We start from the raw sequence: 16,924 nt of genomic DNA on the forward strand, positions 1-16,924 counted from the left end.
ATAATGAGAAGGCTAATAAGGTATGAGTTCATGAGAACCACCCAAGCTGCCTTGGAGAGCCACCACCCTTGCCACGGCTCTACCCGGAATTGGAGCTTGAAGACCGTAGGGCGGAGGTCTTTTTCCTGAAGGCGAACGTCACTAATAGGCATGCCGAGGTAAGTTGTCGAGAAGGATCCCAAGCGACAGTTAAGGCGGTTAGCTATACTGATCGCCTCCTCCATGGAGTAGCCAAGCACCATTACCTCGCTCTTTGTGAAGTTTATTCTTAGCCCGGACATCTCCTGGAAGCACAGGAGCAAGAACTTGAGGTGTTGGATGTCCTCATCCGATCCCTCCACCATCAAGATCGTATCGTCTGCATAATGCAGGTGTGTGAGCCCCCATCCGCAGTGAGATGGGGACATATACCTCTAATGTGGCCAGCCCGCCTGGCCAAGTCCAGGATTGTAGCCAAGGCGTCGACCACCAAATTAAAGAGGAAGGGAGAGAGAGGGTCTCCCTGACGTACCCCTTGATCAGTGGGAAAGTATGGCCCCACCTCTTCATTAATATTGATCGCCATGCGTCCACTGGTCACTAATTGCATCACCCGCGTGACCCAATGAGGGTCGAAGCTGCGCTTCAACATTACTTCCCGAAGGAAGGACCAGTGGACTGAATCATAGGCCTTGTGAAAGTCAATCTTAAAGAAGACTGCCCGAAGGCGTTTACGCCTAACTTCATGCAGGATTTTGTGAAGGACGGGAAGAGAGAGGGGGGAGAATGAGAGATGGGAGAATAAAGAGTAGACCGGTCAAACAAATCCATGTGGCATTTTAATCCGTCATGCGGTCCTTTCTGCCAAAAGATTACGTGTTATTATACTAGTCAAAAATGTGTAGATCCGTGTTTTTAGATAACCTTGCCTTTAGTATGGTGGGTTGTTGCACTTAACTCACTCTGGTTGGACGAGCGAAACGCAAGGCAACAGAAGAGCAAACATCACCAAACCTGCGGCTCGGAAAGGCCCCTAGACCGATCTTTCTTCCTCGCGTAGGCACGCGCGCGGACTTGTCGTTCCTTCTCCCTGAAGGACTCGAGGCGTTGGAGATCCATCACATCACACCTGTCTCTTGCCCGCTCACCTCTCGATCGGGACGGAGAAAGATCGCCGCCGCGCGCGATGGATGAGGAGTACGACGTGATCGTGCTGGGCACGGGGCTCAAGGAGTGCATCCTCAGCGGCCTCCTCTCCGTCGACCGCCTCAAGGTGAGGCAGTATCATCCTCTCCTCCTGCTCTCTTCTCATCTCTGTTGATTGGAGATCTCGCGTATAGATTTTCAGTTCTTGCATGAGGCTTGGATCCAACTTCGTTTATTTGAACTGGATCCACCTCAGGCCTAGATCCACCCATGCCGCCGATCCGAGAATGGCGGCCGCCGTGCCCTGCCCTGCCCTCACAGCAGACATGCGGCGGCATCCCCTCAAGCCATGGGGTGCGCGGTGCCATGAAACAATTGGGCAGCGCCGTGCCTTGGGTTCTTGCCCATTTTCTCTCTTTGGGAATTGTTAATCGTATAGCTATCCGATAGAATGATCATGCAGCTGTTGTAGCAGGCATAGCTGTATCAGAGAAGTGTTTTTCATTTGCGGAGATAGATCTCGAATTCGCGTTAATTTATAGAGTTTTTCTGGAAAATGTGTAAAAAATACCTTAATTTTGTGTGTCATCAGGTGCTTCACATGGACAGGAATGACTATTATGGTGGAGACTCCACATCGCTCAATCTCAACCAGGTGACAGGTCTTCACTCTCTTTGTTCAGTATAGTTTGTCACGCTTTTTGACCACAGAAATTTTGTTAGAGTTGGCGGTATATTTTAGCACAGAGATGGTAAACCAGGAATTACGTACCTGTGTCTTGTGATCCAATGGGATTCTCTGAAACAATTTTCCATTATGCTCTCGTTCACAGCTGTGGAAGAGGTTCAAGGGCGACGAGACACCCCCTGCAAGTATAGGAGCTAGCAGAGACTACAATGTAGACATGGTTCCAAAGGTCTGTTCCTATTCCACTCTACGTAGCTCCTTTCCGAAACTCCAGGAACAGTAGGGATGCAACGCGAAGGCCTGCAAAATTGATAAGCCAACACTCTCCCTCCGCTCCAAAATTATTGTCGTCGTTTAGTTCAATGAAATTTGAACTAAAACCAAGAAAATAATTATGGAATGGCGAACAGTGTGTTTCAGCATGTCAGGTAGAGATATCCAGTATGTACTGGACATCATTTGGCTGGCAATTGCTTGTTGAAACGAAAGATAATACAGTACAGTTCACTTATATCAGTAACAGTAGACAACTTGAATAACAATATTAATATTTCTCTTTTGAACCAATAAATGATGAATGTGACCTCACCTCCTTACTAACATAACAGTGTCATTTTGGCTAGTTTATGATGGCGAATGGTGCTTTGGTCCGTGTACTCATTCATACTGGTGTTACCAAGTATTTATCCTTTAAAGCTGTGGATGGAAGCTACGTTTTCAACAAGGGAAAGGTTCAGTGCTCTTTCTTATGCACGCACACTCCATCATATATATAATCAAGACATACCATCTAAAACATTTCTTCTATACCCACTATCTTGTTCCCAGATCCACAAAGTTCCCTCAACTGATATGGAAGCTCTCAAGTCTCCATTGATGGGATTGTTTGAGAAGCGAAGAGCAGGGAAATTCTTCCTTTATGTTCAAGATTACAAGGAAAATGACCCAAGTACTCACAAGGGGCTGGACCTTACAAAGATGACCAGTAAACAACTTATCTCGTGTGTACCTATCTTTACCGCTGCCATTTATATTTTCTTTTTAATTGAAGAAAAGTATAGTAGATGATATGACTCGAATTTTGCCTCGGTTATCAATGTCATAGGAAAAAACATCCCTGAAAACATCATGTTTTGAAAATAAATTTTGTTTGAAGTTCTGATATCTTCTATATTTTATTATTAGGTCACTGTTTTTTCTGCAGATCTCTATGTAGAGAGGGATAAAATTAGGACAACTTTGTTTAGAACTTATAAATTGACACATTATTGTTCGCATATCATAATCTAATTTCCGTTGCCCATGTTTAAAGGTACTGTTCTGATCTTCTATTCAGAAGCATTTTATATTTTTTGGAATCTCAAGTGCTAGCCGTTGATTATGATTCAATTTAACGTGATTCATCTGTATCAATTTCGTGTTTCAGAAAATACGGTTTGGATGATAATACAATAGACTTCATTGGTCACGCGGTCGCTCTTCATAAGGACGATAGTTATCTTTCAGAACCTGCAATTGAAATTGTGAAGCGGATGAAGGCAAGTTTTTCTGACAGCAAAAGCATTCATTGATATCTTAGATACCTTCTAAAAATAATATCAATATCAGATACAAAGCTCATAATTTTCGTGTATTTTAACTGCTGATGAGAACTTTTAAACCAGCTTAGCTGGAAATTGGCCCTGACAGTATAACGAGCTTCCAAATTCCTGCCCAGATAGGTGTACACTTTAGTGTGTACTCCCTCCGCTCCATAATTCTTGTCGTGGTTTTAGTTGAACTAGAACCACAACAAGAATTATGGGACATATAGATAGTACAAACTTGAAAGAACGCCAAACTGGAATGCCTACATGCAAGGAATCACCATGCTAGTCACGTAAGTAGTCGTAGGGTATCACCACTATGGAACATATGTCAGTCACCTAAGTCACGTCTAGCCTAACAATAATTTTGAGAACTCTAGATTTGATGTTAGTTCAATATACTCCATGTTAATGTTTCATTGTATATATTAGTTTATGGTGTTAGGTCATCTCTTTGTTTCTCACAGTATATTGATTGTTACCTAAACTTACTTTATCTTTGCAGCTTTATGCAGAATCAGTGGTTCGTTTTCAAGGAGGCTCGCCATATATTTATCCTCTTTATGGTTTAGGGGAGCTGCCACAGGTCAATGCTTTATTTACTCTCTTTTCTTGTCTGATTCCAGCAATTATATATGTCCGATGTATTTGATTTTGTAATTTCTTTTGTTTGGTACAGGGTTTCGCACGGCTTAGTGCTGTATATGGCGGGACATACATGTTGAATAAGCCAGAGTGCAAGGTACACAAATATGTTACGAAAAGTAGCATTTCACATATTATTTCTCTGGTGATTTGGGCATGGTGATGGTTACACCAAATGTTGCATGAATATGGTACAACATAAAACTAAATTTTAGGGTTTTAAGGTGCACAACACATGAATAATGATGTTTATAGCTTCAGAATGGAAATGTTGTAACCGACCACATTGCACTGTCAAGGGTGTAAGATAACATCTTGTTGGCAGAACCAAACAAAGTTCTAGTCCGTTCAAGCACTTGTACAGTACTCCCTCTGCCTCAAATTAATTAAAAATCTAGCTTTGTCCTAAGTCAAACCTATGTATCTTTGGCTAAGTATATATAAAAATATGCTAACATATGGAACACCAAATTAGTTTCATTAGAATCTTTATAAAATATATGTTTATGTACTCTATATATTTGATGTTGTAGATCTCAACACTTTTATCTATAGACTTGGTCAAATTTAAACAAGTTTGACTAGGAAAAATCTACCCCCTCCGTCCCACAATATAAGAGCGTGTTCGACACTACACTAGTGTCGAAAACGCTCTTATATTGTGGGAAGGAGGGAGTAGAAGTTAAATTAAATTAGAATGGAGGGAGTAAATGGTAGTAGTTGATTCAAGAGTGTGTTTTGTGTGCGGTAACGCCCCTGCCCCCCATGTTATGTACATCCACCCACTAGCGAGAGTGGGCGCCAGGAGATGTAGGAAGGCTGAAGCTCAGTTATTGTCCAACCCCCCCCCCCCCCCCCCCTCCCCCTCCTCAAGTTGGATGATAGATATCTATCATTCCAATCTTGACACAAGCTTGGTTGCAATCCTTAGGTAGCTAAACCCTTTGACAGACAATTAGGAACCTGATGCCCTATACTCACATCATCGATCTTGATGGTTCCAGCATCTAGGTCGAGGGAGATGTACCTCCCCGCAGTGCCAAAGTAGAACATACAAAACGAGGCCGTCGAGCTTGGAGGGGTCCGGGCATAGTCCCTGAATACGCACTGGACCCTCCCTCGGCATAGACCACTTGCTGATAGCCACCATCTTACCCATTCCGAGATTGGCAGCCAGCAAGGTCTCCTGCCTACACCCTGCCATCACCCAGCTCCCTTGTAGCGGGTGGCACTGAGTAGGCAGCTCCGTCCGCCCCTCTTGGACTGGGGGAAGAGGGCAATATACACCTTGATGAGGGGATAATTTTGAACTTCGGGAGAGGGCGGTGTGGAGGCGATAGGGGCTCCGGCTCCATGGCCACCTCAGGCGTCACCTCAATAGTCAGGCTATTTTCCCCATTCACCCATGCGTCCACGCCGTCGTCCTGGTACCCAGGACACACCCCTTTTCTGGTGGGTTGACGTTGCTAAGGACGAGGACACAGCTGGGTCAGACATGTAGATCCCTGCGTCCCTCACTCCGATGATGCTCGACAACTTCCTTGCAATGGTCAAGAAGGTTCCTAGGCACAAGTCATGCCGACACTCCAACCAATCGCCGTACCCCGGTCCTAACCTCGAGTCGTCATGCTTGGGATCCTCTCTAGCCAAACTGTCACATCTCCGCTTCCACCCCTCCTGTGGGATGCGAGAGGGTCACCGACGTCTACGGTGGTGCCGACGGGCCTTGTCTGCTTCCTGCGTCGCTCGGGGCTCCTCTGCCCGCCGGACAGTGCACGCCGCGCCAGGCTGGTACACTCGTGTGTGGTGCCGCCGCTGCCATTGCAGAGGTCTGTGAGGGACGCGGTGCACATCGGGGCTACCCTTGGCCATCGTGGGTCAACTGTGGCATGCATAGCAGGTTAGCCCATATCGGACTAGCGCAGCCAGGACGTTTCCTCCTTCCGGATGTCGACACGTGTAGTTCGTTGATCCAGCCCTCCCCAGACCCTTCTCCGTTCGTATGTCGCCGCCATGATGGTTTGGGAGGCCGACGACACAAGATTTCGGCCAAAGCGCTCGCTTGATGGCGCGGACCCTTCTCGCTCGCCCGCCCCTTCAAGTGGACCTCCCCTTGGTTTGGAGGGTGGCCATAGGGGTGAATATGACAGGCACCTTGCCCCGCTGGGTGGAGACGACCGCTGGCCGCCTACCACTTGCCATTGCGCCATGCTCCATCGACCTCGCTCCTCCCCGTCCTACCTATAACCAGCTTGCATGGCCGGACCTTGCCCCCGTCTCCCCGGAGCTTGCCATTGCGCCATGCTCCAACGACCTCACTCCTCCCCGTCCTACCTATAACCAGCCTGCGTGGCCGGACCTTGCTCCCCTCTCCCCGGATCCCCAGGCGTGCTTCATTGGGAATCCGAGCTCACCCAACGTGAGGGTGTGTCTCCGGTCATGAGCAGGGCTCCCTTGCTCGGGAGGGAAGCAATTCCGAGCGCTCAGACAAAGAGGTGCTCCCTATGACCGGCGCCGTGAGGCCCCTTTTGGTCCCGAAGACTGGACCAGCCGGGATGAGTTCCACTCGGGCCGTGTGGCGCGTTTTCCTCGGGAGCTTCATCGGGGTTCCATTGACCAACATGCTTCTTGTAGCGATGCCCTTGACTGGAAACTGGGGTAACCCGCGGTCTCCTGGTACTCTGCCGCATGCCGGCCCGTCTGCGCCATCCAAGAAGTCTGGCGGTGATTTGGGGGAAGCCCACAAGTTGTCCTGCCTACACCTCCGCCACCGGTGAGCTCCCTTACGGCAAGTGGCACGGAGCAGGTGGCTCCGTCCGCCCCTCTTGCTTGGGAGGCGCAGTTGTGCTTGAATCGCGACATTGCGGGCCACTTCTGTTATGAGTGCACGGCGCTCCCGCGGTGCTCCACACGGTCCATGAGTTTCTGGGCTATGGGGTGGATGGCGGGTTTTATTACTTCGACATTGTGTCGGAGGTGATACCCCTCGTATGCACCTGGCTGATATCTCGGTGGTGCCGGACTAGTAGGACCCACCCCCATCGATGGAGGTCACTGCCGACGTCATCAGGGCCGAGCTCTGCGCCATCCAAGAAGTCTGGCGGTGTTTTGGGGGAAGCCCACAAGTTGTCCTGCCTACACCTCCGCCACCGGTGAGCTCCCTTGCGACAAGTGGCATGGAGCAGGTGGCTCCGTCCGCCCCTCTTGCTTGGGAGGCGTAGTTGTGCTTGAATCGCGACATTGCGCGCCACTTCTGTTGTGAGTGCACGGCGCTCCCGCGGTGCTCCACGGTCCAGGAGTTTCTGGGCTATGGGGTGGATGGCGGATTTTATTACTTCGACATTGTGTCGGAGGTGATACCCCCCGTATGCACCTGGCTGCTATCTCGGTGGTGCCGGACTAGTAGGACCCACCCCCGTCGGTGGAGGTCACTGCCGACGTCATCAGGGCCGAGCTCTGCGACTACATTACAGACACCTTTGCAAGGAAGGTTTGCAAGACCTCCCCATGGGTGTTCACGACGGCCTTCCCCGGCCCTCAACAAGATCAAGGTCACTGTAAGCTCCTCCACTCTTGATCCCGAGGCGACCTCCTCCCTCTTCCAAGTGTGAATCTGCACCCGTGAGATTCCAGAGGAGGCCAAGCAGGACCATGTCATGTCCCCCATTGTTCACTAGAGCGGTACTTTTCTTCTCTGCTTCTTGGTGCAATCACATGCTGTGTTTCTTTCCTGGACACCTTTCCTCTGCTTCCATGCACAACAAGTAGCAAGCACCCTTTTTCTTCTAGTATACAGCAAGCAGCTCCACACCTATCCACCCAAACAGGCAGCACATCAACAAGCAGCCAGACATCCTCCTTCTATTGATGCCACTAGCGCCATTCGCGTAGGCAAAAAATTTGATTTGGGTGTACATTTTTTAAAGCTTAGTGTTTTAACTAATTAAGTATAGGATTAATTTAGAGTCATGAGCTCTTCTTCACCAAATAATGGGTGTACATCTGTATACCCATGTCCTTAACCCGCTCCGCACATGACTAGGGCACTCACAGCTCGCAGCACCTGCCTGAGCTTCCGTTCCTTTGCTACAGCAGCGGCCAACTGCCTTGCTGTCGTCGCCTCCGGGTGCGGCTCCACACCACCACCAGCTAGGGTCCGCCCATCATTATTACCAGTGCTCTCGTACCACGAAGAGCGCATGGAATTCTCTTGATTCTATTTTCTTCAATTGCTAGTTACAGATATGAATACATATGTACACTAGAATGGGCTTTTGGGCCACGCACTCATACAGCCCAACACCGATTAAGATGAATTTCTGTAACAATCAACCATTACATGGAAAAGTAGATTTTTTTTCTACGTGAATTTGTGTAAACTTCAAGCAAAGCATTGAAGCACCACAATGAATATTTATGTCGTATGTTCACTTATGTCATTTCAATCGTAAATATGTAACTGGTCAAACAATATGTATTTTCAGGTCGAATTTGATGATGAAGGGAAAGTTCGTGGAGTTACATCTGAAGGGGAGACAGCAAAAGGCAAGAAAGTTGTTTGTGATCCGTCTTACGTACCTGAGAAGGTAAAAGCCACTCATCTTCATTATTTGAACAAACAGATATGGAGTATTGTCCCGAAGAGATCCGATGTCACTAACATTATGCTATATATACTTTCCGTCAAACTGTTTCAACAGCGGTACAAATTATTTATGACAAAACATTTATACCAATCAAAATAACTTTGCATAAACATCTTACAGTAAAGTTAAACAAAGGAAACATGGGGCGTATGAAGAAATTCTGCAACTGATGAGAATTATCTGCTCTAATAACAGGTTAAAAAGGTTGGAAAGGTTTTTCGTGCAATTGCTATCATGAGCCACCCGATCCCAAATACTGCTGAATCTCACTCAGTACAGATCATAATACCACAAAAGCAACTTGGCCGCAGATCAGACATGCAAGTATTCCATGCATTATTGCCCTTTTTATCTATTATTAATTCGTCATGTCACCTAACTTTTATTTTTTTGAATCATCACCAGGTATGTTTTCTGTTGTTCCTATTCTCACAATGTTGCCTCGAAGGGAAAATTCATAGCGTTTGTGTCAGCACAAGCAGAGAGTGACAATCCAGAGGCAGAACTGAAGCCAGGAATCGATCTTCTTGGGCCATTTGACGAGTTGTTTTTCGACACATACGACAGATATGAACCTACTAATGACCCTTCTTCGGACAATTGTTTTATATCAACGGTAAGTTATAGGTGAAGCAACAATGTTCTGGTTTTCAATATTTAGCAAACGAAAAAGCATCTTCAAGAATATTTCAATCTATCTCAATTTAATTTTGTTCAGAGTTATGATGCCACAACACACTTTGAGTCTACCGTGATGGATGTTCTTTCGCTGTATACAAAGATCACCGGAAAGGTACATTTTTAAATGGAAACCTTAATGCAATTTCTGCATTAGAGCAGCGTATGAAATTGTATTACTCCGATCCAAATTAATTGATGCGCACTTAATACAACTTTAGTGCAAAGTTGTACTAAGTGTGCGTCAATTAATTTGGATTGAAGGGAGTACTAAAAAATGTTTTTATCGCATTACATAAAAATAGTATCACTGTATTATATTAAAAAATGTGTTTTGTCTAAACTTCTATCATGATTCCTTGCTGTGCTATACAAATCTAAGGTTTCTTTTGTACTACATTTCTTAGGAGCGAGTTCTTTGTTTTAGCGGTCGTAGGAACTAGTTTTTTTTAGGGCAGGTCATAGGAACTTGTTTTTTTTTTGAAACGGAGGCAAAAGATTTACCTCATCTATTAATTAAGACAAGAAGAGAGTTTGTTACAGAAGTCACTCTTACACGGCATAAATGATTACTCGCGTAAAATAATAGCTCCTAATTTCTTTGCTCCGGCAGTGACCCAAAGGTTTGCCTTGCAAACGATGAAGTTGAGCAAGATTGGTGGCGGAGCGCTCTTCTGTCGGAAAACACGCGGGCATTCCTCTCGTTCCAAATGGTCCATGACACGAGCATGGTAAGAGAGGCCATAGCCTTTCTATTGGGGACTCCGGCACCGGTTCTATTTGTCCACCACCCCTCTACTGAATCCTGTAGCTGCCAAGTAGTAGTCCAAGTGGTGAAGGCCGAATTTTGCGATGACCGAGTTCCATAGCCGAATGGTGTAGCGGCATTTGAAGAAGAGATGTGGTCCACTTTCTTGATCTCTCTTGCAAAGAGTGCAAAGCCCGTAGTTTGGCCAACCCCGCTTTGCAAGCCTATCCATGGTCCAAATTCTATCTTGGATAGCCAACCAAGCAAAGAATTTAGCCTTTGGCGGCGCCCAAGCCTTCCAAATCATTTGATCCATGGGGGAGAGGACCAAGCCTAGAAATTGGGCCTTGTAGGCGGAGGCCGCAGAGTAGTGCCCGCTTGTCGTGTGCTTCCACACAATGATGTCTTCGGCATGTTCATCAAGGTGGACCTCATTTATAAGCGCCCATAGGGGTTGTTTGGATAGCGAGGATTAGTGGTGGGGTTGTAGAAAACAAGTTTTTAGCTCATTTTTAGGGAAACCGGTTTTACTATTCATTTTATGAAAAACGTGTTTACAGGAATCTTTGTTTGGGTAGAGAATTAATAATCTAAGGTCCTTAGAGTTTTTTGTTTGGATAACAAACATTAGCTTTATCCTACCTCGTCCATGACCTTCATCCTTGCTTTCCCATTGACGAGACATACAAGCTCGACAACATGCCGTACGAATCCCATGCTGCTGCCGTACTTCGTTCCGGCCTCCATGACTCTGCATGCGGCTTCCTGCTGGCACTTCCCATGGTCTCCGAGGTCGTCGCCCCAGGCTAATTCTCGCATCCCCTCCGACCTCCACTGACTCCGCGCGCGGCTGACGGCGAGGGCATCCGTTGGCCCCTGGGTCGTCGCCCCCCTGCACTGACTCTTCCTCGGGTTGCTTCTCGCTTCCCCTCGACCTCCGTTGATTCCACACGCGGCCGCAGGCGAGGGCATCTGCTGGTTCCGGTCGTCCCCATGCACTGACTCTGCCGTCAGCTGCTTCTCGCGTCCCCTCCGGCCTGCACGACTCCACGCACAGCCGTCGGCGAGCGATTGCTCTGCTCCCCGAGGTCGTCGGACCAACCGCCTCGTCGCGTCCCCTCCGTCTTGCACGACCCGGCGTGCAGCTGCCGGCAAACACTTGCTCTGCTCTCAGTTGGGATCCAGTTTATGTAAATCTCGTTTATGAAAAAACGACTATTAGTCGTTTTTCTATATACCTGAAATCTGGGTTTTTGAAAAGCCAAGTTTTCTATATTCACGGATTGGTTAGAGTTGCCAAACAAGATTTTAGTTTGTTACACCGTTTCCCTGGTTTGTGGAGATCCGGTTTTGCATATACTGCCTATCCAAACAACGCCATAGAGTGAAGAATTGTCGAATGTGTTCGACGGATACGACCGTGGAGGTGTTGATCTTGAGGATCCACGCATTATATTTTAGGGCCTCGCGCACCTTCCAATTCTTCCTCGAGGAGGCCTAAAAAACGAGCGGAGCGACGTCCTTGGGCTTGCACCCAATTCACCTTGCACTTGGCACCCGTCGTCTTGTCCGATCCGGACCAAAGGAAGGCTCGCTCGAGTTTGTTGATGCTTTGAAGAATGCTCGGCGGTACGACCAACGACGTGATGGAGTAGATCGCTTGTGAGGTGATGACGGACTTGACAAGGGCTGTGCGTCCAATGGTGGTGATATTTTGGCCATCATAGGTAACCAACTTGCTCGCAACCTTGTCCACAAGGAATTGCCAATCCACCATCTTAAGCTTCCAGACGGATAGAGGAAGGCCCAAATATCTTAAGGGGAAGGACGCCCTTTTCGCCGGCAAGCTTTGAAGGATGTGCTCTAGATTGAGGTGATTGCATCGAATGGCCACAACAGAGCCCTTATGGAAATTGGTGCATAGCCTGGTGATCTCCCCGAATCCGCGCAAGATGGCTGAGAGGTTGTCAATATCATTTTTAATTGGGGCCATGAAAATGGCTGCATCATCTTCATAGAGTGAAGTTCTCACCATGACCCCTCTCCCCCGCACCTTGTGAAGTAGCCCTTTTCGGGTTGCCAACTCAAGCAGTTGTTGGAGTGCATCAATTGCAATGACAAAAAGGAGCGGGGATAGGGGATCCCCTTGCCGGAGGCCCCGACCATGTTTGATGGGGTGGCCGGCCACACCATTCAGTAGGATCCTCGAGGATGATGTGCATAGAAGAGCCGCAATCCAATCCCGAAACTTGGGGGGGGGGGGAGGGACCCCTTCGCTGTAGGAGATCAAGGATGTATTCCCATCTGACCGAGTCGAAGGCCTTGCGGATGTCAAGCTTGAACAACAGAGACGGGGTCTTGCATTTGTGCAGTCTACGGGCCAAGTTGCGAACACACACAAAATTGTCGTGTATGCTTCTGCGCTTGATGAATGCGCTTTGGCGTTGGAGACCAGCTTGTCCATGTGCGGAGCAAGACGGATTGAGAGAATTTTCGTGATAATCTTAGCAATGGCATGAATGAGGCTGATGGGCCTATAGTCTGCAATCCCCTCGGCGCATTCTTTTTTGGGCTGAAGGACCACATTTGCGGAGTTGAGCCAATGAAGATTTGCCATGTGGAGGGCATCAAAATGGTGTACCACCCTCATCATGTCCTGCTTCATGATGCCCCAACACTTCTTAAAGAACGCACCTGTGAAGCCGTCCGGGCCCGGCGCCTTATCACTTGGCATGCCATTGATTGCCTCCCGCATCTCCTCCTCGGTGATGGGTGAGTCGAGGCCGTGCAAGTCGTGCACCTCTAAGTTGAGCTTGTCCCAATTGAAGTCTTTGTCGCTTGTGCTCCCTTTTTTCATCACTTCAGCGAAGTGTTCCAGAATGAGCTTCTCTTTAGCGTCGTGCTCGGTGACCCAACCTTGGTCATGCTTTAGCCTATGGATATGATTCTTCCTCCTTCTAGCATTAATCCGGCGATGAAAGAACTTGGTGTTGGCGTCGCCCTCCTTGAGGTTAGCAATTCTTGAACATTGCTTTTTCCGAGCTCCTCGATTGCGGCCAAGCTAATAACTCTCCTCTTCAGCCGGGCCCTAAGGTCACTCTCATCGGGGGAGAGTTGCCGATTCTCTTGAGCAATGTCGAGGCGGAGAATCACCAAAAGAGCGGCATGAAGGTGAACTTTTGCCTTCGAGAAAAGGCCCCTACTCCATTCGGAGAGCCGGAGAGCCACCTTCTTGAGCTTATGGAATAAGACTTGATAGGAACTTGTAATTGCTACCTTTGGGGGCTCAAGTAGGCCTAAACAGCGCTAATTGATTTCCACTACTACTACTAAGGGCTCATTTGATTTGGAAGACCCAACCTGCAACATTTGGTCCAATTGGAGGCAGACTATATGGGGTTTTGATTGGTCCAATCCACATCATTTACCGGGGAAGATTTTCATGTGTCGGTAACTCGGTCGAAAATTCCTCATCTTTGGCTCTCGAGCCGTGCCCCATCAATTTTACATTCCAGTCGAGTCTGCTTTGCCTCCCTCTTTTTTGCTGGCACCGTTGATGTCTACACGTGCAATGTCTTCCTGGAGCGAGTGAATTGCAGAAAACTTCGACATTAAAGACTAGGGTTGCAGGAACCACAGTTCTATAGTTTTATGCCAAAAATCACTAATTCCGAGCCTATTTTTTTTGCAAAAAAAAATTAGTTATCGGTTTTGGCCCATTTGACGATGATTATGACAGATGGAGCCCACAAAAGCTGACGTGGCATAACTATTCATGGGCTAGACGTCGTTACATGTTCTTTTTGCCAAAAACTCCTGCCTAAAACAAACTCTACAAAACAGCACCCCTCACCCCCCTACACGCTTGCAGGCCAGCCCCAACACTGGCCCCGCCGCCGGCAGGCGCCCACGCACTCACGTCGCCGGCCCTCCCTCCCCGAGCTGCTGCCGTCGTGTCCAGAGCCGGATCCAGCCACATCGGGCCTCCAACGCTCCGGCCGGAACTGGATCCTCTGAGAACGCGTCGGCTAGCTCCCGTGGCAGCTGTTGCTTCGACGCCGGCGAACGAGCTGCTGTTCCGGTTGGCGGGGCGACATGGCAACCCGCGCCAATGTGCCACCCGACTCCTCCGCTCCTTCTTCCGCAAGTGCCGCTGCCATGGACATCCCCGAGAACCTACCACTGTGATGCGCCTCCACCGTCCTCGACTGGATCTAGGAGCTGGCGCCGCCAACCTAGCCCCCTTCACGCCTAGAGCAACCGCCGAGGAGGGCACTGCCGGTCCACCAGTGAGCGAGAGGCGGCGGAGTGATGCGTGCAGGACCTTGACGGCCATGGCGACCTGCAGCACCGCCTTGACATGCGGTCGGCCTCGCAGAGGGCGCCACCTCCAGGCCGAGCGCCGAGGTCGGGTTGTGGGCCTCGCTGTGAGGGGTCGTCCCTGCCGCCCTTGCTCGGTGTCCGCGACAGTGCCTTGAGGATGCCCTTGGGCTACGGCGACCGGCGACGAGACCAATTGCCGGCGTGCTGCTGCTCTTCTCGACTGCTGGAGTGGATTGCTTTTTTGCTCTTTGATTGAAGGGTGTCCCTATAAAACTACAGGGCCCCTTTTGTAAATCTAGAAAATCCAGATGCTTAACGCCGTCCCCATGAACCAGTTATGCCACATCACCTTTTGTGGGCTCCATCTGTCATAATTGTCATCAAATAGCCCAAAACCGATAACTAGTATTTTTTGCAAAAAAAATTAAGCTCGGAATTTGTGCTTTTTGGCACAAAACTCTAGAACTGTGGTTCTTGCAACCCTAGCCTTCAATTTCAATATTTTCTGCAATTCACTCTCATGGGGCAGATTATACGTCGGCGGCTACCAGCGGCATCAGCCTACGTTCCAGGGGAGGGTTCCTCCTCTGGTGTCTTCCCCGGCTGTTTTTCCGTGATGTAATGTCCAGATCGGGGTGATTAGTAAGATTCCGGAGGATGTGAGGGAAGTTTCATTGGATCAGCTCCAGCGCAAGAGACTCCGGCGAGCTTGGTCATGGCGACGGTGAACTGCACCATCAGGTTGGAGATGCCCACGCTTCGCCAATTGTTGAGGACAAGCTGTGCCAGCTGGTGACCGTCTTCTCTCTTTTGTGCGAAATGATGACATGGATTCGGTCTTTGGCGTGGTTTTCTCCCCCGGGTTCTTCAATGACCATCTGAAAAAAGAAAAGAAAAATGGTTCTTGAGTGACCAAAACAATTTTCACCCTTGGTTTGTTTGTCCTGCGTGTTATTTCCCTCACAACCAAATGAGCCTAAGTGGTGCAAAAATCAGACATATCAGAATCACAACAATGAGGAATCTTATCTTATATATACCTTAGTAGTTGATCCCCACTACTTCTATTTATCTTAACATGCAAGTATGCCACCTCGCCAAACATGCCACATCATCAAAGACTCACCTCAACATGCATGGAATTTTTGTCCGTTATTAGTTGATCTAGGGCCACTTTTTTTAAGCGGCTTAAAAAAATAAGCTGCCTCTTCCCAGCTTAAAAAATAAGTTGCTTTCATAATTTGTTGAGGCTTCTAAATTAGTAATCTCATAACTAGTTTAGAAGCCCAAATAAATGAGTGAGGCGGCTTATGGGAAAAGCTGGGGAAGAGACGGCTTATTTTTTAAGCCACCAAAATAATTGGCCCCTAGACTGCTTATATTTATCTATACATGCAAGCATCCCACATCACCTCACATGCTACATCATCACCGGGACACCGTAACATGCATGGAACAAGTTCTTCATTATATTATGCTTCTTATATTTAATAAGTATTTTTCAGTTATACAATAATCAGATACAATTAGTTCATATGTTATTAATCAAAATACATATATTTAATAAAACAAAATATCATCAAAATATATTGCAACCGATCCCATTAGTGCTAGGTAGGGTAACCTTACATTTGTTTATCTCGTTCTTGATATTATATCTATACTTGCTTATTCTAATTAATATGCCATTTTTATCAGACGGTTGATCTCAGTGTGGATCTAAGCGCTGCAAGTGCCCCCGAAGATGATTGACAATTCTAGGGCAGCTATATCTTGCAATTTGGAAACGATTTATGCTTTGTTTTGCAGTTCATCGTAGGTCCACCTTTGCCCTCCTTATTTTGAAATGTGATAGCTGAGCTATAGTCAGATAAAGTTGTATGATGTATAGTCTAATTTCCTAAATTTTCTATTGGGAGGTCGATAGTATGTTTAGGCTTCCAAGACAGCTTCGCCTCGGCCGCTACTTTTACTTTAAATTCTGATAAGACACAACAAGACAATAGATGATATTTTTTGGTTTGTTGATTTCAATTTGTCATCTCCTTTGTCTTTTTTTCTAGGAAACCAAAGCTTGCTCCTTGCTGCACTGCTAGATAAAGATTTACCTGTACAACCGTAAGAAGCAATCAAGCACTCAACACAAGACGACTACAAACATCCTCCAGATAAACGTTATAATTGGTGTCACTAAAAAAATTCAACTATATGCAATCCACACAAACACACATTATGCAACCACCGCTGAAGAGATAATCCAATTTTTTTAACTTTCAAAATAAGGTGAAGTTTTTTTTTTGAGGAATATCGCGCTTTATTGATCAAGTATAATCAAGAAAGAGTGTCTCCCGGATACAATCCGGGGTTACATGAAAAATAGTCACTAGAGGACTCACAACATCTAGCTAGAATATGTGCCGCACTTCGTGATGAGCTAATGTTTAGGTCAGTGTTGGCCGCGTCCTCCCATATATACCTCGTCCAC

General features: G+C 47.4%; 1 protein-coding gene across 1 annotated transcript; it reads left to right on the forward strand.

Moving 5' to 3' along the window:
* Positions 1-949: 949 nt before the first annotated feature.
* Positions 950-16,473, forward strand: LOC123119355 (guanosine nucleotide diphosphate dissociation inhibitor 2). The gene is made up of 13 exons (XM_044539143.1): positions 950-1,252; positions 1,718-1,780; positions 1,959-2,042; positions 2,437-2,544; positions 2,642-2,814; positions 3,240-3,351; positions 3,905-3,985; positions 4,079-4,141; positions 8,529-8,630; positions 8,886-9,010; positions 9,096-9,306; positions 9,409-9,483; positions 16,138-16,473. The coding sequence occupies exons 1-13, from the start codon at positions 1,166-1,168 to the stop codon at positions 16,189-16,191; spliced, it is 1,338 nt and encodes a 445-aa protein (XP_044395078.1). The 5' UTR covers positions 950-1,165; the 3' UTR covers positions 16,192-16,473.
* The last annotated feature ends 451 nt before the right edge of the window (positions 16,474-16,924 follow it).

Source organism: Triticum aestivum, chromosome 5D, assembly GCF_018294505.1.
Source record: "Triticum aestivum cultivar Chinese Spring chromosome 5D, IWGSC CS RefSeq v2.1, whole genome shotgun sequence".
NCBI classification, from domain to species: Eukaryota; Viridiplantae; Streptophyta; class Magnoliopsida; order Poales; family Poaceae; genus Triticum; species Triticum aestivum.

Coding starts and splice junctions, on each gene's coding strand:
- LOC123119355 (XM_044539143.1), top strand. CDS start 1,166: ATGGATGAGGAGTACGACGTGATCGTGCTGGGCACGGGGCTCAAGGAG. Junction 1,253..1,717: donor TCTCCGTCGACCGCCTCAAG/GTGAGGCAGTAT, acceptor GTGTGTCATCAG/GTGCTTCACATGGACAGGAA. Junction 3,986..4,078: donor GTTTAGGGGAGCTGCCACAG/GTCAATGCTTTA, acceptor TGTTTGGTACAG/GGTTTCGCACGGCTTAGTGC.